At 45.5% G+C, this 22,746-nt stretch overlaps 1 protein-coding gene across 8 annotated transcripts in view; it reads left to right on the forward strand.

The window, feature by feature from the left end:
- RBMS1 (RNA binding motif single stranded interacting protein 1) overlaps positions 1-22,746 on the forward strand; it is a 621,011-nt gene that overhangs the window by 549,104 nt on the left and 49,161 nt on the right. For 6 of the 8 annotated variants that reach the window (XM_063933644.1, XM_063933645.1, XM_063933651.1 and 3 more), the window contains exons 8-10: positions 10,547-10,605; positions 11,208-11,301; positions 21,766-21,819. In XM_063933644.1, the coding sequence (XP_063789714.1) occupies positions 10,547-10,605; positions 11,208-11,301; positions 21,766-21,819 (207 nt within the window). The remainder of the gene's footprint in view (positions 1-10,546; positions 10,606-11,207; positions 11,302-21,765; positions 21,820-22,746) is intronic. The other 2 variants (XM_063933647.1, XM_063933646.1) reach the window with 1 other exon arrangement.

Raw genomic sequence — 22,746 nt, forward strand, 5'->3', positions numbered from 1 at the left:
CACCGGTCCCATCTAGGAGTGGCACTGCAGTGTCACGCAGGATGTCCCTTCCAAAAAACCCTCCCCAAACAGCACATGACGCAAAGAAAAAAAGAGGCGCAATGAGGTAGCTGTGTGAGTAAGATAAGCGACCCTAGTGGCCGACACAAACACCGGGCCCATCTAGGAGTGGCACTGCAGTGTCACGCAGGATGTCCCTTCCAAAAAACCCTCCCCAAACAGCACATGACGCAAAGAAAAAAAGAGGCGCAATGAGGTAGCTGACTGTGTGAGTAAGATAAGCGACCCTAGTGGCCGACACAAACACCGGGCCCATCTAGGAGTGGCACTGCAGTGTCACGCAGGATGGCCCTTCCAAAAAACCCTCCCCAAACAGCACATGACGCAAAGAAAAAAAGAGGCGCAATGAGGTAGCTGACTGTGTGAGTAAGATAAGCGACCCTAGTGGCCGACACAAACACCGGGCCCATCTAGGAGTGGCACTGCAGTGTCACGCAGGATGGCCCTTCCAAAAAACCCTCCCCAAACAGCACATGACGCAAAGAAAAAAAGAGGCGCAATGAGGTAGCTGACTGTGTGAGTAAGATAAGCGACCCTAGTGGCCGACACAAACACCGGGCCCATCTAGGAGTGGCACTGCAGTGTCACGCAGGATGTCCCTTCCAAAAAACCCTCCCCAAACAGCACATGACGCAAAGAAAAATAAAAGAAAAAAGAGGTGCAAGATGGAATTGTCCTTGGGCCCTCCCACCCACCCTTATGTTGTATAAACAGGACATGCACACTTTAACCAACCCATCATTTCAGTGACGGGGTCTGCCACACGACTGTGACTGATATGACGGGTTGGTTTGGACCCCCCCCAAAAAAGAAGCAATTAATCTCTCCTTGCACAAACTGGCTCTACAGAGGCAAGATGTCCACCTCATCATCATCCTCCGATATATCACCGTGTACATCCCCCTCCTCACAGATTATCAATTCGTCCCCACTGGAATCCACCATCTCAGCTCCCTGTGTACTTTGTGGAGGCAATTGCTGCTGGTCAATGTCTCCGCGGAGGAATTGATTATAATTCATTTTAATGAACATCATCTTCTCCACATTTTCTGGATGTAACCTCGTACGCCGATTGCTGACAAGGTGAGCGGCGGCACTAAACACTCTTTCGGAGTACACACTTGTGGGAGGGCAACTTAGGTAGAATAAAGCCAGTTTGTGCAAGGGCCTCCAAATTGCCTCTTTTTCCTGCCAGTATAAGTACGGACTGTGTGACGTGCCTACTTGGATGCGGTCACTCATATAATCCTCCACCATTCTTTCAATGTTGAGAGAATCATATGCAGTGACAGTAGACGACATGTCCGTAATCGTTGTCAGGTCCTTCAGTCCGGACCAGATGTCAGCATCAGCAGTCGCTCCAGACTGCCCTGCATCACCGCCAGCGGGTGGGCTCGGAATTCTGAGCCTTTTCCTCGCACCCCCAGTTGCGGGAGAATGTGAAGGAGGAGATGTTGACAGGTCGCGTTCCGCTTGACTTGACAATTTTCTCACCAGCAGGTCTTTCAACCCCAGCAGACTTGTGTCTGCCGGAAAGAGAGATCCAAGGTAGGTTTTAAATCTAGGATCGAGCACGGTGGCCAAAATGTAGTGCTCTGATTTCAACAGATTGACCACCCGTGAATCCTTGTTAAGCGAATTAAGGGCTCCATCCACAAGTCCCACATGCCTAGCGGAATCGCTCCGTGTTAGCTCCTCCTTCAATGTCTCCAGCTTCTTCTGCAAAAGCCTGATGAGGGGAATGACCTGACTCAGGCTGGCAGTGTCTGAACTGACTTCACGTGTGGCAAGTTCAAAGGGCATCAGAACCTTGCACAACGTTGAAATCATTCTCCACTGCACTTGAGACAGGTGCATTCCACCTCCTATATCGTGCTCAATTGTATAGGCTTGAATGGCCTTTTGCTGCTCCTCCAACCTCTGAAGCATATAGAGGGTTGAATTCCACCTCGTTACCACTTCTTGCTTTAGATGATGGCAGGGCAGGTTCAGTAGTTTTTGGTGGTGCTCCAGTCTTCTGTACGTGGTGCCTGTACGCCGAAAGTGTCCCGCAATTCTTCTGGCCACCGCCAGCATCTCTTGCACGCCCCTGTCGTTTTTTAAAAAATTCTGCACCACCAAATTCAAGGTATGTGCAAAACATGGGACGTGCTGGAATTTGCCCATATTTAATGCACACACAATATTGCTGGCGTTGTCCGATGCCACAAATCCACAGGAGAGTCCAATTGGGGTAAGCCATTCTGCGATGATCTTCCTCAGTTGCCGTAAGAGGTTTTTAGCTGTGTGCGTATTCTGGAAAGCGGTGATACAAAGCGTAGCCTGCCTAGGAAAGAGTTGGCGTTTGCGAGATGCTGCTACTGGTGCCGCCGCTGCTGTTCTTGCGGCGGGAGTCCATACATCTACCCAGTGGGCTGTCACAGTCATATAGTCCTGACCCTGCCCTGCTCCACTTGTCCACATATCCGTGGTTAAGTGGACATTGGGTACAACTGCATTTTTTAGGACACTGGTGAGTCTTTTTCTGACGTCCGTGTACATTCTCGGTATCGCCTGCCTACAGAAGTGGAACCTAGATGGTATTTGGTAACGGGGGCACACTGCCTCAATAAATTGTCTAGTTCCCTGTGAACTAACGGCGGATACCGGACGCACGTCTAACACCAACATAGTTGTCAAGGCCTCAGTTATCCGCTTTGCAGCAGGATGACTGCTGTGATATTTCATCTTCCTCGCAAAGGACTGTTGGACAGTCAATTGCTTACTGGAAGTAGTACAAGTGGGCTTACGACTTCCCCTCTGGGATGACCATCGACTCCCAGCAGCAACAACAGCAGCGCCAGCAGCAGTAGGCGTTACACGCAAGGATGCATCGGAGGAATCCCAGGCAGGAGAGGACTCGTCAGAATTGCCAGTGACATGGCCTGCAGGACTATTGGCATTCCTGGGGAAGGAGGAAATTGACACTGAGGGAGTTGGTGGGGTGGTTTGCGTGAGCTTGGTTACAAGAGGAAGGGATTTACTGGTCAGTGGACTGCTTCCGCTGTCGCCCAAAGTTTTTGAACTTGTCACTGACTTATTATGAATGCGCTGCAGGTGACGTATAAGGGAGGATGTTCCGAGGTGGTTAACGTCCTTACCCCTACTTATTACAGCTTGACAAAGGGAACACACGGCTTGACAAATGTTGTCCGCATTTCTGGTGAAATACTTCCACACCGAAGAGCTGATTTTTTTGGTATTTTCACCAGGCATGTCAACGGCCATATTCCTCCCACGGCCAACAGGTGTCTCCCCGGGTGCCTGACTTAAACAAACCACCTCACCATCAGAATCCTCCTTGTCAATTTCCTCCCCAGCGCCAGCAACACCCATATCCTCCTCATCCTGGTGTACTTCAACACTGACATCTTCAATCTGACTATCAGGAACTGGACTGCGGGTGCTCCTTCCAGCACTTGCAGGGGGCGTGCAAATGGTGGAAGGCGCATGCTCTTCACGTCCAGTGTTGGGAAGGTCAGGCATCGCAACCCCACACAATTGGACTCTCCTTGTGGATTTGGGATTTCGAAGAACGCACAGTTCTTTGCGGTGCTTTTGCCAGCTTGAGTCTTTTCAGTTTTCTAGCGAGAGGCTGAGTGCTTCCATCCTCATGTGAAGCTGAACCACTAGCCATGAACATAGGCCAGGGCCTCAGCCGTTCCTTGCCACTCCGTGTGGTAAATGGCATATTGGCAAGTTTACGCTTCTCCGACGACAATTTTATTTTAGGTTTTGGAGTCATTTTTTTTACTGATATTTGGTGTTTTGGATTTGACATGCTCTGTACTATGACATTGGGCATCGGCCTTGGCAGACGACGTTGCTGGCATTTCATCGTCTCGGCCATGACTAGTGGCAGCAGCTTCAGCACGAGGTGGAAGTGGATCTTGATCTTTCCCTAATTTTGGAACCTCAACATTTTTGTTCTCCATATTTTAATAGGCACAACTAAAAGGCACCTCAGGTAAACTATGGAGATGGATGGATACTAGTATACAATTATGGATGGACTGCCGAGTGCCGACACAGAGGTAGCTACAGCCGTGGACTATTGTACTGTACTGTGTCTGCTGCTAATATAGACTGGTTGATTAAGAGATGTAGTATGTATGTATAAAGAAGAAAGAAAAAAAAACCACGGGTAGGTGGTATACAATTATGGATGGACTGCCGAGTGCCGACACAGAGGTAGCTACAGCCGTGGACTACCGTACTGTGTCTGCTGCTAATATAGACTGGTTGATAATGAGATGTAGTATGTATAAAGAAGAAAGAAAAAAAAACCACGGGTAGGTGGTATACAATTATGGACGGACTGCCGAGTGCCGACACAGAGGTAGCTACAGCCGTGGACTACCGTACTGTACTGTCTGCTGCTAATATAGACTGGATGATAATGAGATGTAGTATGTATAAAGAAGAAAGAAAAAAAAACCACGGGTAGGTGGTATACAATTATGGATGGACTGCCGAGTGCCGACACAGAGGTAGCTACAGCCGTGGACTACTGTACTGTGTCTGCTGCTAATATAGACTGGTTGATAAAGAGATGTAGTATGTATGTATAAAGAAGAAAGAAAAAAAAACCACGGGTAGGTGGTATACAATTATGGACGGACTGCCGAGTGCCGACACAGAGGTAGCTACAGCCGTGGACTACCGTACTGTACTGTGTCTGCTGCTAATATAGACTGGTTGATAAAGAGATGCAGTATGTATGTATAAAGAAGAAAGAAAAAAAAACCACGGGTAGGTGGTATACAATTATGGATGGACTGCCGAGTGCCGACACAGAGGTAGCTACAGCCGTGGAATACTGTACTGTGTCTGCTGCTAATATAGACTGGTTGATAAAGAGATGTAGTATGTATGTATAAAGAAGAAAGAAAAAAAAACCACGGGTAGGTGGTATACAATTATGGATGGACTGCCGAGTGCCGACACAGAGGTAGCTACAGCCGTGAACTACCGTACTGTGTCTGCTGCGACTGGATGATAAATAATGATATAAAAAATATATATATATCACTACTGCAGCCGGACAGGTATATATTATATAATGACGGACCTGCTGGACACTGTCTGTCAGCAGAATGAGTTTTTTATAGAATAAAAAAAAAACACCACACAAGTCACACGACGAGTGTTTAACTTTTTCAGGCAATCACAATATAGTATACTACTAACTATACTGGTGGTCAGTGTGGTCAGGTCACTGGTCAGTCACACTGGCAGTGGCACTCCTGCAGCAAAAGTGTGCACTGTTTAATTTTAATAATATGTACTCCTGGCTCCTGCTATAACCTATAACTGGCACTGCTCCCCAGTCTCCCCCACAATTATAAGCTGTGTGAGCACCGTCAGATATATACATAGATGATGCAGCACACTGGGCTGAGCAGTGCACACAGATATGGTATGTGACTGAGTCACTGTGTATCGTTTTTTTCAGGCAGAGAACGGATTATATTAAATAAAACTGCACTGTCTGGTGGTCACTGTGGTCAGTCACTACTAAACTCTGCACTCTCTACAGTACTCCTAAGCTCCAGTAAATCAAGTGTCTCTGTCTCAAATCAATCTCACTCTCTCTCTTCTAATCTAAATGGAGAGGACGCCAGCCACGTCCTCTCCCTATCAATCTCAATGCACGTGTGAAAATGGCGGCGACGCGCGGCTCCTTATATAGAATCCGAGTCTCGCGAGAATCCGACAGCGTCATGATGACGTTCGGGCGCGCTCGGGTTAACCGAGCAAGGCGGGAAGATCCGAGTCGCTCGGACCCGTGAAAAAAAACATGACGTTCGGGCGGGTTCGGATTCCGAGGAACCGAACCCGCTCATCTCTAATATACAGCACCCTGAGTCAAGCGGAGCCTCTGCTTCGCAACCAACCGGTGCTGATTCAGTCAGACAACATCACCGCAGTGGCTCATGTAAACCACCAGGGCGGCACAAGAAGCAGAGTGGCGATGGCGGAAGCCACCAGAATTCTTCGCTGGGCGGAGAATCACGTGCAAGCACTGTCAGCAGTGTTCATTCCGGGAGTGGACAACTGGGAAGCAGACTTCCTCAGCAGGCACGACCTCCACCCGGGAGAGTGGGGACTTCATCAAGAATCGATGGGAACTGCGACAGGTGGACATGATGGCATCCCGCCTCAACAAAAAGCTACAAAGGTATTGCGCCAGGTCAAGAGACCCTCAGGCGATAGCTGTGGATGCACTAGTGACACCGTGGGTGTTCCAGTCGGTTTATGTGTTTCCTCCTCTTCCTCTCATACCCAAGGTGCTGAGAATCGTAAGAATAAGAGGAGTGAGAACAATACTCATTGTTCCGGATTGGCCAAGAAGGACTTGGTATCCGGAACTGCAAGAAATGCTCACAGAGGACCCATGGCCTCTGCCTCTCAGACAGGATCTGTTGCAACAGGGGCCCTGTCTGTTCCAAGACTTACCGCGGCTGCGTTTGACGGCATGGCGGTTGAACGCCGGATCCTAGCGGAGAAAGGCATTCCGGATGAGGTTATTCCTACGCTGATAAAGGCTAGGAAGGACGTGACAGCAAAACATTATCACCGTATATGGCGAAAATATGTTGCTTGGTGTGAGGCCAGGAAGGCCCCTACAGAGGAATTCCAGCTGGGCCGTTTCCTTCACTTCCAACAGTCGGGAGTGAATATGGGCTTAAAATTAGGGTCCATTAAGGTCCAGATTTCGGCCCTATCCATTTTCTTTCAAAAGGAACTGGCTTCTCTTCCTGAAGTTCAGACGTTTGTAAAGGGAGTGCTGCATATTCAGCCCCCTTTTGTGCCACCAGTGGCACCTTGGGATCTTAACGTGGTGTTGAGTTTCCTGAAATCTCACTGGTTTGAGCCACTTTAGACTGTGGAGTTAAAATATCTCACGTGGAAGGTGGTCATGCTATTGGCCTTAGCTACGGCTAGGCGTGTGTCAGAATTGGCGGCTTTGTCATATAAAAGCCCCTATCTGGTTTTCCATATGGACAGGGCAGAATTACGGACTCGTCCGCAATTTCTGCCGAAGGTGGTGTCATCTTTTTATTTGAACCAACCTATTGTGGTGCCTGCGGCTACTCGTGAATTGGAGGATTCCAAGTTACTAGATGTAGTCAGGGCTTTGAAGATTTATGTAGCCAGAACGGCTGGAGTCAGGAAAACTGACTCGCTGTTTATCCTGTATGCATCCAACAAGCTGGGTGCTCCTGCTTCAAAGCAAACTATTGCTCGCTGGATCTGTAACACGATTCTGGATTGCCGCCTCCAAAATCAGTAAAAGCCCATTCCACGAGGAAGGTGGGCTCTTCTTGGGCGGTTGCCCGAGGGGTCTCGGCATTACAGCTTTGCCGAGCAGCTACTTGGTCGGGTTCAAACACTTTTGCAAAATTCTACAAGTTTGATACCCTGGCTGAGGAGGACCTTGTGTTTGCTCATTCGGTGCTGCAGAGTCATCCGCACTCTCCCGCCCGTTTGGGAGCTTTGGTATACATAGTAACATAGTATCTGAGGTTGAAAAAAGACAATTGTCCATCGAGTTCAACCTATTTGTGGTGTCCTATGCATGATGATTTGACTAAAATTTCTGACTGATGCTGCTGTCAGCCATTGCATTTTATCCCTATTAATAGTAACTATAATGCATGACTATGCACCATACCCCTGGATATCCTTATCCAATAGGAATTTATCTAACCCATTTTTAAAGGTGTTGACAGATTCCGCCATTACAACTCCCTCGGGCAGGGAATTCCAAACACGTATTGTCCTTACCGTGAAAAAGCCTTTACGCCGTATTGTGCGGAATCTCCTCCTCTCTAACCTGAGCGAGTGTCCACAAGTCCTCTGTGTTGATCTAACCAAAAACAGGTCCCGCGCAAGCTCTGTGTATTGTCCCCTTATATATTTGTAGATGTTGATCATATCCCCTCTTAGTCTCCGCTTTTCCAATGTAAACATGCCTAGTCTTTCAAGCCTTTCCTTGTATTCCATCGTCTCCATGCCCTTAATTAGTTTGGTCGCCCTCCTCTGTACCTTTTCAAGCTCCAGGATATCCTTTTTGTAGTACGGTGCCCAGAACTGTACACAGTATTCGAGGTGTGGCCTCACTAGTGATTTATATAACGGGAGTATAATACTCTCGTCCCTAGCATCAATACCCCGTTTTATGCATGCTAATATCTTATTAGCCTTCTTTGCTGCAGTCCTACTTTGGGTACGACTGCTTAGCTTGCTATCTATGAGGACACCTAAGTCCTTTTCCAGTACAGAATCCCCTAATTTTACCCCATTTAGTAGGTAGGTGTAATTTTTGTTCTTGTTACCACAGTGCATTACCTTACACTTGTCTGTGTTGAAGCGCATTCTCCATTTGGCTGCCCATGCTTCTAATTTAACTAAGTCGTTCTGAAGAGACTCGGCATCCTCCTCTGTATTTATAGCCTTATACAATTTGGTATCATCTGCAAAAATTGACGCCATGCTCTCTAGACCATCTGTTAGGTCGTTAATGAAAATATTGAACAATAGCGGTCCTAATACTGAGCCTTGCGGCACACCACTTAGCACTTCAGTCCAAGTTGAAAAAGATCCATTAACCAGAACGCGCTGCTTCCTATTATCTAACCAGTTTTTGACCCAAGTGCATATTGTGCTTCCAAGCCCTGATTCTTGTAGCTTGTATATAAGTCTCATGTGTGGTACAGTATCGAACGCTTTGGCAAAGTCTAAAAAGATTACATCCACGTCTTTACCCTGATCTAGGTTTGCGCTTACTGTTTCATAAAAGCCAAGTAAGTTGGTTTGACAGGATCTGTCCTTCATAAACCCATGTTGATTCCTTTTAATGACCTTATTGGTTTCAAGGAACTTCTGAATACTATCTCTTAGAATACCTTACAATACTTTCCCCACTATAGATGTAAGACTAACTGGTCTGTATAATCCCCATGGTCCTTACGGAGTCCCCAGCATCCACTAGGACGTTATAGAAAATAAGATTTTACTTACCGGTAAATCTATTTCTCGTAGTCCGTAGTGGATGCTGGGCGCCCGTCCCAAGTGCGGACTTCTTCTGCAATACTTGTATATAGTTATTGCTTAAATAAGGGTTATGTTATGGTTGCATCAGGTTTGTCTGATGCTCTATTGTTCATACTGTTAACTGGGTAAGGTTATCACGAGTTATACGGTGTGATTGGTGTGGCTGGTATGAATCTTGCCCTAGATTTCCAAAATCCTTTCCTTGTACTGTCAGCTCTTCCGGGCACAGTTTCCTTAACTGAGGTCTGGAGGAGGGGCATAGAGGGAGGAGCCAGTGCACACCAGTATTCCTAATTCTTTCTTAAAGTGCCCTGTCTCCTGCGGAGCCCGTCTATTCCCCATGGTCCTTACGGAGTCCCCAGCATCCACTACGGACTACGAGAAATAGATTTACCGGTAAGTAAAATCTTATTTTCTTATAGAGCCAGTCCTTCACCTACTCCTTCCCAGACCCATATTGGTGCATAAGCTAGAAGGGACAGGGGTAATAGAGAGCTCCTTAATGTTCTAGCCATTTGTAATTCACTTTATTTTTTCCTTCTTTAAATCCTTTCACTTGTATAATATGTAGCTGTAGTTCTACTGAGAAATGGGTGGATAAGCTTTCAATTATTGGTAGAATATATGTTCATTTCCTCTATACAGATTAGATGAGGAGGGGATGTGCGGAGAGCAAAAGTTGCCTAAAGGATAACCGATTACTGCACCTGCTCCTTCCATTAACTCAGTCATTGCTTTTTTTAGTCTTTTATTCATCATACCAGGACACGATTGCAGCCAGGAGTTACATAAAACCACGCCTAGAAAGAGGATAACATAGATATGCGGAAGGGGATAGAAATGTATAATCCTGGTCACAGAATCTTGACAATCTGAAAGCCCCCACATTATTTCTAAAATCAACACAGCAGTTACTTTCTCCCCCCCCCCCCCCCCCTTCCCCGAACGAACGACTAACATGCCTCTTGAATTCTTCTTAAGTCCTCATGCTTATCTTTTTCATATGCTGCTTTGAGAAAAAGGTGTAGCCATCAACAAAAGTCATGGGTGACACAGATTACAATTGAAATACAATAACTTAATTTGCAAATTTATACCCCTTTTCCACCAAACTTTTAACCCGTGTTATTGCCAGGGCAACCCACATTGAGGTTTGGTGGGAAAGGGTCAGTTAAAAACTACACTGGTCGCGTTACCCGGGAATCTGACCCTGGTAGCTACCAGGGTGGAACCTGGGATTTTGGTGGAGAAAGGGTATCCATTGCATATTATCACTGTAAAAGTTTCCTTAACCTCTGTTAGTATTACAGAAGAATGAAACCTTTTTATTTTGAGATTTTGTCTGATGTCCATATGAAAATCATTAGCGTTCATTTCCTCTAAACAGGCTGGAATGACACTGACCTATGATCCTACTGCTGCTATTCAAAATGGGTATGTCAGAAGGTGATTTTCCCAACTCCGATCTTTTCATTTCATGTTTGTTTTGTCCTAGAAACTTTTGAACATGTTCATTATTGACAGTAGTGGCCGCCATTTTGTATACTCCTATCCAGTGACATTGCTAAGGCATGTTATTATTCTTACTATCCTTTTATTTATATGGCGCCACAAGGGTTCTGCAGTGCCTAAAAAGTACATAAACAGTTGAGCAAAACAAGAAAAACAGAGAATTAGAGTGCAAGACAATGTAGGACAGCTACATGGTATAGAAACGTTGCCACATAAGCGCACATGACACTGAAATTGGCATTATGGAGGCAGAAACTGAGGGCTAGGTGCCATTTTAGAGAATATGGAGTAGTTGATAGTGTAAGTAAGAGAAGGAAAAGCGCATGAGGGGAGAGGGCCGTGCTCTTGAGAGCTTACATATGATGTGTCTGATATACTATTGGCATGGGTGCAGACAATCTACTCACACAGACCAAAGTGCCCCAATGAGATCACTGCTTCCTATTGAAATAACGAACTTCCACAAAATGGCTGACACCACTGTCCGTTAGCATTAGGATACTTTAACAGTTAGACTTTTTTTTTTCCTATTGCAGGTTCTATCCCTCACCATACAGCATTGCAACAAACAGGATGATTACCCAAACATCCATCACTCCTTACATTACGTCTCCCGTCTCAACGTACCAGGTGAGATTTCCATAGTGCTGGATTAAGATTGTTTTCTATATTCCACTACAAATACAAGGAGAGCACTCGTTAAAATTATCTGAGCTGGTCCTTATATAGGAGAAACATAGATATGTATATCAATATTTTTCTTCTACTTATTGATAATAATAATAGCCTCTATCCTGACTTTATTTTCATAATCAGTAGAGCGATTTTAATATTTTCTTGCTTGGGGAATGGAGTCCATTCTCACCTCATCATTAGGTATAATTTAAATGGCTCCGTCTAATGGATTTAATTTCACACTTTTATTTTGAACATACAATATGAGGATGTCCAATTAGCTGCAGTAATTTACTGCGGCTAATAGATTTGTCGGGAGCTATCGTATTAGCCCCGATGATAAGGCAGGCGAAACCAAATCTGCAATAAGTGTCCGTTTTTTTTCAGGGGAAATACATATATGTATTTTCAGGGGAAAAGGGAACATTTTTCGGCTTTAGCAAATGGGGGCCTAATTGGTTACAGTGAAAATAAATCTGTGATGAAAAAAATTGAAAAAAATACCAGTTTTTCGCGGCTGAAATTTTTTTTGGGACTAATTAGATACCCAATATGTCTGGTAGCAGCCTTATTTTGTATATGTGAAATTGATATTGTATACACTAGCTAGTACTGTAGCCATGGACAGATCTAGGTTCTCAGAAGACTTGGGACCCAGCCAAATATCCTATCCAAGCGCTTATGTTCTAGTTGCCCCTCTCCCCCCTTCCCCCCATGTATATGGTACTAGAAGTTACAGTCAACAGTAGTATAGGAAATATCTGTTCAACATATCTATAATTGTGTTAAAGTCGAGCAATATTTTAATTGTCTCAAATATGTTTGTCCTTTGCCGCTGTTCCTTGCCTCCAGTCATAAACTCCTGATCTGGTTTTTATATTTCTTGCTGACATAGACAATTGTTTGTTTAGCTCTCCATGTTCCCAAATCCTAATGCAGACCATATGTATCAAATAAATGGACACTAATATTGTAATTATTGAACCAATGCTTATGTGCAAGTAATAAGTTATTACTCTGCAAAATACCATGTTGTGCAAAGTGAACAGAGATTCTCCTGACCCTCTGCATTGTCCTTGCTTCTGGCCTACGTCATCTTATCACGTTCCATTCACTACTTGTAGCAGAAGTAGTTGAAAGCAGTCTGTATTGAGATTTCCAAGGGCTTGGCTTACTAAAACGTATGGAAAATGGAACTGTCTTTTAGCATGTTACTAGATATGTGCTAGAGAATCTGGTTAGTTGCTATGGGCAACACCGCTACATTTTTTCTTTTTAGACATTTTTGTACATCTTCCCAGAGTCTGTTTTCCATGTATTTATTTTGATTTGCAGGAAAAGTTAATAGATTGTCATGCAACCTCATAAAACTGGTTAAAATGAAAATAATAATATAGTAAAAACTGAGAGGTCTGAAATTTGTCTTTGTCGACCCAAACTACGATGCAGGTGGATCTACTTCTAATATGCCAATTGTTACATTTAAAGACTTTTCGCACATTACATATGTTTGAATTCTCATCTGAAAACAAAAATAAAATTTAAGGGCAAACGTTTGCCGGAGGTGCAAGATGCCGGACGATCGCGGATGTTTTTGTTTGTTTTGGTTTGGTTTTTTTTGCTCAAAGCTGCAATAATTTACAAGGCAAAACCTTAATGTTTGACGCTTTTTAAGAAAATGTCAGAGATTGGTAGGCACCCTATTACATATACCCTTTACAGTCAGGAGCAAGTAGAACCACAGAGTAAAGTTTGTACTGTTATAACCTCACATCTTTTTATTCCCTGTGCTTGGCAGATGTGAGGACATTGGATTGAGCTCTCAACCACACAGCTTGGCTTTAAATTCACGTGGTCAAGCTCTGACTGAAAACTCTGTTTGCAGTCAGTGACAATTTAGGATTTAGATTTAAAACTTCCTTGGTAGTTTGGGTATACTAGAAAAGAATGTGAGACCAGTAATTAGCCACAGACCACCTGTAATATATATTTTTCAGGCTTTTATGTGGACAAAAGTGCTGTCCCAGAATGAAGCCACATTCCTCTGCACAAGACTGGGATTTTGCCTGCAGCCTTCTCTTACGTCCTAGAGGATGCTGGGGACTCCGTAAGGACCATGGGGTATAGACGGGCTCCGCAGGGGATAGGGCACCTAAAAGAACTTTGACTATGGGTGTGCACTGGCTCCTCCCTCTATGCCCCTCCTCCAGACCTCAGTTAGATTCTGTGCCCAGAGGAGAAAGGGTACAAAGCAGTGAGCTCTCAAGAGTTTGCTGTTTTAAAGAATTTTGTTAGGTTTTTTATTTTCAGGGAGTCCTGTTGGCAACAGGCTCCCTGCATCGTGGGACTGAGGAGAGAGAAGCAGAGCTGGCTTGTAAGGTTGGGCACTGCTTCTAGGCTACTGAACACCATTAGCTCCAGAGGGAGTCGGAACACAGGCCTCACCTGGGGTTCGTCCCGGAGCCGGGCCGCCGTCCTCCTCACAGATGCCGAAGATAGAAGCCGGGTGAGTATTGAGGAAAAGACTTCAGGCGGCAGAAGACATCAGATCTTCATGAGGTAAGCGCGCAGTGGTAAGCTGCGCGCCATTGCTTCCAGTCACACACACACACAAGAGGCACTGTAGGGTGCAGGGCGCAGGGGGGGGCGCCCTCGGCAGCAATAAACCTCAATTTGGGCATAAATATGTTGGATTAGGCTGTGGGACAGTAAATCCACGGACCCCCGCCATTTTCTTACAATATCATGAGGGGACCGAAGCCTGCCGTCGGGTGGGCGGGGCTTGATCCTCGGCACTAACCAGCGCCATTTTCTCCACAGAGGCTGCATGAGAAAACGCTGGCTCCCTGTTCTCTCCCCTGCTGAGCTTCACAGGCTGGAAAAAAAAAGAGGGGGGCACATTGGCGACGCAGTGAGTGGAGATTAACATTATAAATATATAAAAGCGCTATCTGGTCATATATTCCAGTGTTTGGGCGCTGGGTGTGTGCTGGCATTCTCTCTCTCTGTCTCCCATAAGGGCCTGGTTGGGGTTTTGTCCCCTTATAGGTAACTCCCTGTGTGTGTGGGGTGTCGGTAAGTGTGTGTCGACATGTCTGAAGCGGAAGGCTTCTCTAAGGAGGAGGTGGAGCAAATGAGTGGTGTGTCCCCGTCGCTGGTGCCGACTCAGGATTGGATGAGCATGTGGCATAGGTTAAATGCAAGTGTGACATCTTTACATGAGAGGCTTGATAAGGCTGAATTAAGGGGAACATCAGGGGGTCAATCCTCGGATTGGACCGATTCACAGGGCCCGTCGGGGTCTCAAAAACGTCCCTTAGCACAAGACACTACTACCGACACGGACTCTGATTCCAGTGTCGATTATGACGAAGTAAAATTGCACCCTAGGGTGACTAAAACCATTCAGTGTATGATTGTGGCAATTAGGGATGTCTTGCATATTGTGGATGAACCCTCGGTCCCCGACACAAGGGTACACATGTTTAAGGAAAATAAACAGATTATAAATTTTCCCACATCTCATGAATTAAATGAATTCTTTATAAATGCTTGGGAGACTCCGGAGAAGAGGCCGCAGATCCCCAAAAGAATTTATATGGCATACCCCTTCCCTAAACAGGACAGGGAGAGTTGGGAATCACCTCCCACTGTGGACAAGGCCCTGATGCGCTTGTCCAAGAAGGTGGCGCTACCGTCTCCTGACACAGCTGCCCTTAAGGACCCTGCAGATCGCAGGCAAGAAACTACCTTAAAGGGTATTTATTCTCATACGGGTGCTGTACTACGACCGACGATTGCGTCGGCATGGGTGTGTAGCGCAGTTGCAGCTTGGACAGATGAGCTGACAGATAATTTTGATAGTATGGATAAGGATACTATATTCTTAACTATAGCCCATATAAAAGACGCAGTCTTATTTATGAGGGATGCTCAAAGAGACATTGGATTGCTGGCTTCTAGGGCCAATGCCATGTCGATCTCAGCGAGACGATCCTTATGGACTCGCCAATGGACGGGTGATGCGGATTCCAAAAAGCATATGGAAGTACTACCCTATAAGGGTGATGTATTGTTTGGGGGTGGGCTGACGGACCTGGTTTCCACAGCTACAGCAGGTAAATCAAATTTTGTACCATATATTCCCCAACAGCAAAAGAAAATGCCACCCTACCAGATGCAGTCCTTTCGGTCGCACAAGTCCAGAAGAGGTCGGGGATCCTCCTTCCTTGCCAGAGGTAAGGGCAGAGGCAAAAGAGCACCTGCTTCGGCAGGCGCCCAGGAACAAAAGTCCTCCCCGGCTACTCCAAAACCCACAGCATGACGCCGGGACTCCCCTGAGGGAGTCCGCATGGGTGGGCGCACGACTTCGACTTTTCAGCCAGGTCTGGGTCAGCTCAGACCTGAATCCCTGGGTGTTAGAAATAGTTTCCCAGGGTTACAAACTGGAATTCGAAGAGGTGCCCCTGCGCCGATTTTTCAAGTCGGCCCTACCAGTTTTTACGTCGGAACGGGATGTAGTGTTAGCTGCAATTCAAACGCTGTGTATACAGCAAGTGATAATCAGGGTTCCCATGAACCAGCAGGGAAGAGGTTATTACTTAACCCTCTTTGTGGTCCCGAAACCGGACGGTTCGGTCAGACCTATCTTGAATCTGAAATCCCTAAACCTGTACATAAAAAGATTAAAATTCAAAATGGAATCGCTCAGAGCGATAATAGCCAATATGGAGGAGGGGGCGTTTATGGTGTCTCTGGACATAAAGGATGCGTACCTTCATGTCCCCATATATCCCCCCCATCAAGAATTCCTGAGATTCGCTGTACAGGATTGTCATTACCAATTTCAGACGTTGCCGTTTGGACTTTCCACGGCCCCGAGGATTTTCACCAAGATAATGGCGGAAATTATGGTGGTCCTGCGCAAGCATGGAGTCACAATTATCCCATACTTGGACGATCTCCTGATAAAAGCGAGATCAAGGGAGAAATTGCTGAGCAGTGTGGCGCTTCTCTGAGAGTGCTCCAGCAACACGGTTGGATTCTAAATCTACCGAAGTCACAGTTGATTCCGACAACTCGATTACCGTTCCTAGGTATGATACTGGATACGGAAAAATTGAAGGTTTCCTTCCAATGGAGAAAGCCCAGGACATCCAGAACATGGTCAGAGACCTGCTGAAACCGAAAAGGGTGTCAGTTCACCAGTCACTCGAGTTCTGGGAAAGATGGTGGCGGCCTACGAGGCCATTCCATTCGGAAGGTTCCATGCAAGGACTTTTCAATGGGACCTTCTGGACAAGTGTCCAGGTCCCATCTACACTTACATCGAAAAATAACTCTGTGCCCAGGGGCCAGGGTGTCTCTCCTGTGGTGGTTGCAAAGTGCTCACCTACTGGAGGGTCGCAGATTCGGAATTCAGGATTGGATCCTGGTTACCACGGACGCGAGCCTCCGAGGATGGGGAGCAGTCACACAAGGAAGACATTTTCAGGGACTTTGGTCAGACCAGGAGTCATGTCTGCACATCAATGTGTTGGAACTCAGGGCCATATACAACGGCCTTCGACAAGCGGAGAGTCTTCTTCGAAACCTACCGGTTCTGATTCAGTCAGACAATGTCACAGCAGTGGCTCATGTGAACCGCCAAGGCGCGACAAGAAGCAGAGTCGTGATGGCGGAAGCCACCAGGATTCTTCGCTGGGCGGAAAATCACGTGAGCGCTCTGTCGGCTGTCTTCATTCCGGGAGTGGACAACTGGGAAGCAGACTTCCTCAGCAGACACGATCTCCATCCAGGAGAGTGGGGACTTCATCAAGAAGTCTTTGCAGACATAATACGTCTTTGGGGAACTCCTCAAATAGACATGATGGCGTCACGCCTCAACAAAAAACTTTGGAGGTATTGTGCCAGGTCTCGGGACCCTCAGGCAGTAGCAGTAGACGCTCTGATAACACCGTGGGTGTTCAAGTTGGTCTACGTGTTTCCTCCTCTTCCTCTCATCACAAAAGTGTTGAGGATCATAAGACGAAGAAGAGTACAGACGATACTCGTTGTCCCAGACTGGCCTCGAAGGGCCTGGTACTCAGATCTACAAGAGATGCTCACGGGAGATCCCTGGCCTCTTCCGCTGAGGGAAGACCTGTTGCAACAGGGGCCCTGTGTATTTCAAGACTTACCGCGGTTACGTTTGACGGCATGGCGGTTGAACGCCGAATCCTAGCAAAAAAGGGGATTCCGGAAGAGGTCATCCCTACTTTAATAAAGGCTAGGAAGGAGGTGACGGTTAAGCATTATCACCGTATCTGGCGAAAGTATGTGTCTTGGTGTGAGACCAAGAATGCACCTACGGAAGATTTTCATCTGGGTCGTTTTCTCCACTTCCTACAGACAGGAGTGGATATGGGCCTGAAATTAGGCTCTGTTAAGGTTCAGATTTCGGCCCTCTCGATTTTCTTTCAGAAGGAATTGGCTTCTCTTCCAGAAGTCCAGACGTTTGTAAAGGGAGTGCTGCACATCCAGCCCACTTTTGTGCCTCAAGTGGCACCATGGGACCTCAACGTGGTGTTGCAGTTCCTAAAATCACACTGGTTTGAACCGCTTAACAAGGTTGAGTTGAAATTTCTTACTTGGAAGGTGGTCATGTTGTTGGCCTTGGCATCGGCAAGGCGAGTATCAGAATTGGCGGCTTTGTCACACAAAAGCCCCTACTTGATTTTTCATGTGGATCGAGCTGAATTGAGGACACGTCCGCAATTTTTGCCTAAGGTGGTTTCTTCATTCCATGTGAATCAACCTATTGTGGTGCCTGTGGCTACAAGTGACCTGGAGGATTCCAGATCCCTGGACGTAGTCTGGGCCTTAAAGATTTATGTAGCCAGGACGGCTAGAATTAGGAAAACAAAGGCCCTGTTTGTCCTGTATGCGGCCAATAAGATTGGCGCACCTGCTTCGAAGCAGACTATTGCTCGCTGGATCTGTAATACGATTCAGCAGGCTCACTCTACGGCTGGATTGCCGGTGCCAAATTCGGTTAAGGCCCATTCCACTAGGAAGGTGGGCTCTTCTTGGGCGGCTGCCCAACTTTGCCGAGCGGCGACTTGGTCGGGGTCAAACACTTTTGCTAAATTCTACAAGTTTGATACCCTGGCTGATGAGGACCTAGCGTTTGCTCAGTCGGTGCTGCAGAGTCATACGCACTCTCCCGCCCGATTGGATGCTTTGGTATAAACCCCATGGTCCTTACGGAGTCCCCAGCATCCTCTAGGACGTAAGAGAAAATAAGATTTTAAACCTACCGGTAAATCTATTTCTCCTAGTCCGTAGAGGATGCTGGGCGCCCGTCCCAGTGCGGAAACTCTGCAAGACTTGTATATAGTTGTTGCTTACATAAGGGTTATGTTACAGTTGGAATCGGTCTTGGACCATTGCTGTTTTTTGTGCATACGGTTAACTGGTTATGTATGATCCAGGTTACATGGTATGATTGGTGTGGGCTGGTATGAATCTTGCCCTTGGATTTCTAAATCCTGCCTTGTGGTGTCCATCTCCTCTGGGCACAGTTCTCTAACTGAGGTCTGGAGGAGGGGCATAGAGGGAGGAGCCAGTGCACACCCATAGTCAAAGTTCTTTTAGGTGCCCTATCTCCTGCGGAGCCCGTCTATACCCCATGGTCCTTACGGAGTCCCCAGCATCCTCTACAGGCTAGGAGAAATAGATTTACCGGTAGGTTTAAAATCTTATTTTTTCAGGCTTTTATGTGGACAAGAGTGCTGTCCCAGAATGAAGCCACATTCCTCTGCACGAGACTGGGATTTTGCCTGCAGCCTTCACTAGAAAATCTAGGCTTTAATGGTAATGTGTACATGTTGCCTATGCATATGAGGCAGCCATTTTGAGTCTAAACCATATACATGAGATTCCATGGGAAATCGAGACCTCATGCTTCAGTGACACCTCTAGTTCCTGTTGATCTAGCACAAAATGTCTGCATCCATTGTGTGTAGGCAACTGGGACACTGTAACTTGCTCTGTCCCGTGATGTACAACGATGTGGCAAGGAATGTTCTTCTTTTATCGGGGTCAAATTATTTGATAATACATTTTATTGGTTCATGACCCTTTGGTTACTAAAACCCTGTTACGTGAGATGCTGTCGCTTTATTTACTTATATAGTGCAATGGGCATTGATATGTGGTGACCCTTAGCAACCAATCAGATCTCTACTCTCATATGTCTGACTAAACTAGGGTTCTTAAAGCTGATAAATGAGCAGAAATCATTTCTGTTTGCTCCTTACACAAGGCTTTATGTCTGGAACAAATCCATATGTGGTATAACGAGGGGAATTCAGTACGATGTGCTGCCACAGTGGTTGGCAGCACATATCCGTGTATGTTACAGTAGTCATACATTGCCAGTTGTCCTGTGTACCTCTATGGGGTGTGAGAGAAAACAAGTGATGTTACTGGCCACAATGTCTGAGGGAGGTCTGAAATGTAACGTTGTAGATCCAAACTATGATGCAGGTTGTGGTCCTCGCACTGATTTGAATTCTCCCAAAAAATTTGTGTCCTAGGACAGGCTAGTGTTAGCGCTACAACTTTAATATAACGTAGGAAAGAATAATAGTCGTTAGGCTTTGCACAGATTTTTTTTTTTTTATTTTACGATCCTTACTGCAAAATACAAAATGTTCTATTTACCAAGTCTAGACACAGCACAGACTTTGTTCCTTCTGGTTTTCCCAGCACTATATGATCTGCAAAACAGATGGTTGATGCAGGAACAAGTGCATAGTACGCCATACATCAATACCCTGACAGTAGAGTCTATCCACTTAATAGAACTATTCTCTGATCTAGATTTATATTGTACTGTTTATTTATCTGAAAATTAGCGCAATTAATAATGTTCCCTTTGTTTGCTCTTCATTTGGGATTAGATTACAATGTCACATAGTGAGCTCAAAGTCCAATAAAAGTTCCTGATTTTGGCCTGTTTTCCCACGACGAGACACCACCACTGTGTATGTGTGTGGCTGCCTATGCATGAATGTGTAGTGTGGTTTATATTTTATAAAGGACAAGCAGCAATGTATAGAAGCTACTACGCAGGAATTTAACGTTCATAACTGTTTGAGATTCAGTGCATTGTGTGCCCCGGGGTCTTGTACTCAGGCACTGTTAGATATTAACCTTTCGTAATTACTGGTCTGGGCTTTCTCTCCATTTGCCAAGAAACCCCACATAAAAACAAGTTACTGTAAATCAGGGCCTGCAGCACCCATGGGGTTCTAGGCGAGAACCTAGTTTGGCTAATAGATGATTTGGCTCTGGTTAGAGCTCAAAACTGCAACACGTATACTGACTCAAAACATATCGACCCTGCGCCAGAGAGATACCAGGATGTTCATTTAGTCCATCCCAAACTGCTCACGCATGAGCTTTTAAAACACTGAAGACTATGTTGTAATGATGGGATTCAGTGTATTGTAGAAAATAGATTTTAAATATTAATTAGATTTGGCAAGACTATTCGTGTTTGCAGTGTACAAAATATTTGGTGTAGAAAAAGACACTGTTAGTTTTCCAATACAACAATACAGTTTAAAGGGCAAATCTATTCTACGTTGCAAATGTACTTCATGGAACGGCAGATTACGACCACTATCCGTGGCGATTATGATGAAATCAGAGATGTTGAGCTGCCATGATGGAATTTGACGGCATATAAGAACCACTTGCCCCATCTAGTATGTTATGGATCAATGGGTCGACCTGGATAAGGTCGACAGTTTATAGGTCGACCACTATTGTTCGACAGGGACAAGGTCGACATGGGAAAAAGGTCGACCTAGCGGAAAGGTTTACACATGAAAAAGTCGATATGAGGTTTTTTTTTTATGTTCTGGATGTCGTTTTCTCCGTAACATGACCAGGAACCCCAGTTAGTGCACCGCATCCCTTTGCAAGGCTCGCCATGCTGTGGGTAAGGTGCCTCACTCTGCTACCGCTGTGCTCGACACGGGTTACTATTCCCAATCGTACTCCACGTGGATGGTAAAGTATGAAAAAAAATTGTAAAAAACCCCATGTCGACCTTATCCTGTGTCGATCATCGTCATGTCGATACTTTAACAATGTCGACCATTTGTCCATGTCGTCCTAATGCATGATAACAAGTAGTGGTCGACCTATTAACATTCGGATACCCATCTAGTCTGCCTTTTAACAGTAATGTGCACATCCACACATTGCGTCCCAACATCGCACAGGACTGAATTGGCCTCCTAATGCCTATGTAAAATGTTGAAGTATGTTGGGTTTTTCTTTTTTTCTAATGTCTCTAATTGTGTCAGAAATCTATAATAATAAAATTAAAAACTCCTAACCGTTCTTCTCTCCCTCTATGTGTAGATGCCAAGTACCTCCTGGATACCACCACCTCAGTCATACATTATGCAGCATGCTGTAAGTATTTCCAGTCTCAGAATGACACTTACTAGCTATGAACAAGTACTACACTAGGATACAGATGCTGGCGAACGTCGTCCAGAAATTTAGCATCACAGATCTTTCAACTTCTAAAGTTATGCATGATTTACTTCAAACATTTATGTTTTGCAGGGGTGATGGGGGCTTAATAAATGCTTTAAATGGCATTTTCTTAATAAAGTAGGACCAGTGACTGGACCCTCAATTGCCATTGTATTTTTATATAAGAGGTCATTTAATGTGTGCGGTATCCCAACATGACAACTCCATGGCATTTATATTAGGAGCAAATCCAGCTAAAGGGTGCGAGCTTACTTTGGGAGCAAGCACATAGTGATGCAAGAATGTACAGTAGATGCAATTTTTGCATATAGGACACATACTGGAGCCTATAAGTTAGAGCTGAGCAAGAGCGCTCCCTCACAACTTTAAACTTGACCCTCACCCTCTCTGCCACTGAACATGATTTTTTCGAGCTGCAAATTGGCACCTTCTAATGTACAAGGCACCAAGTGTAATGGGACTTAGGGGGGAGATGCATCAAACCTTGGAAAGAAAGTACCAACCAAACTAACCTGCCTATTTTAAAATACAGCCTGTAAAAGGACAGCAGCTGATTGGCTGGTACTTTATCTCTCTCCGCTTTACCTCTCCAAGGTTTGATACATCTCCCCCTAAGCAGGAGACTGAGAAATGTGCTGACTAGTAGCCAGCCGCTTGGGAGTTTCCAGCCAAATACAAGAGAAGCACAATGTCCCCTTGTAAGAAGTGAAACAATGAAAGTAAAATTATGGCTTGTCCTTTAGACAATACACTATACGTATCCGCTCTGCAGATGACAAACAAAGCAATCTATCTGCTATGAAACCTATTGTAAGACATTAATCAGTTGTATAAAATGCC

This window comes from Pseudophryne corroboree, chromosome 7 (genome assembly GCF_028390025.1).
Source record: "Pseudophryne corroboree isolate aPseCor3 chromosome 7, aPseCor3.hap2, whole genome shotgun sequence".
Taxonomy (NCBI): domain Eukaryota; kingdom Metazoa; phylum Chordata; class Amphibia; order Anura; family Myobatrachidae; genus Pseudophryne; species Pseudophryne corroboree.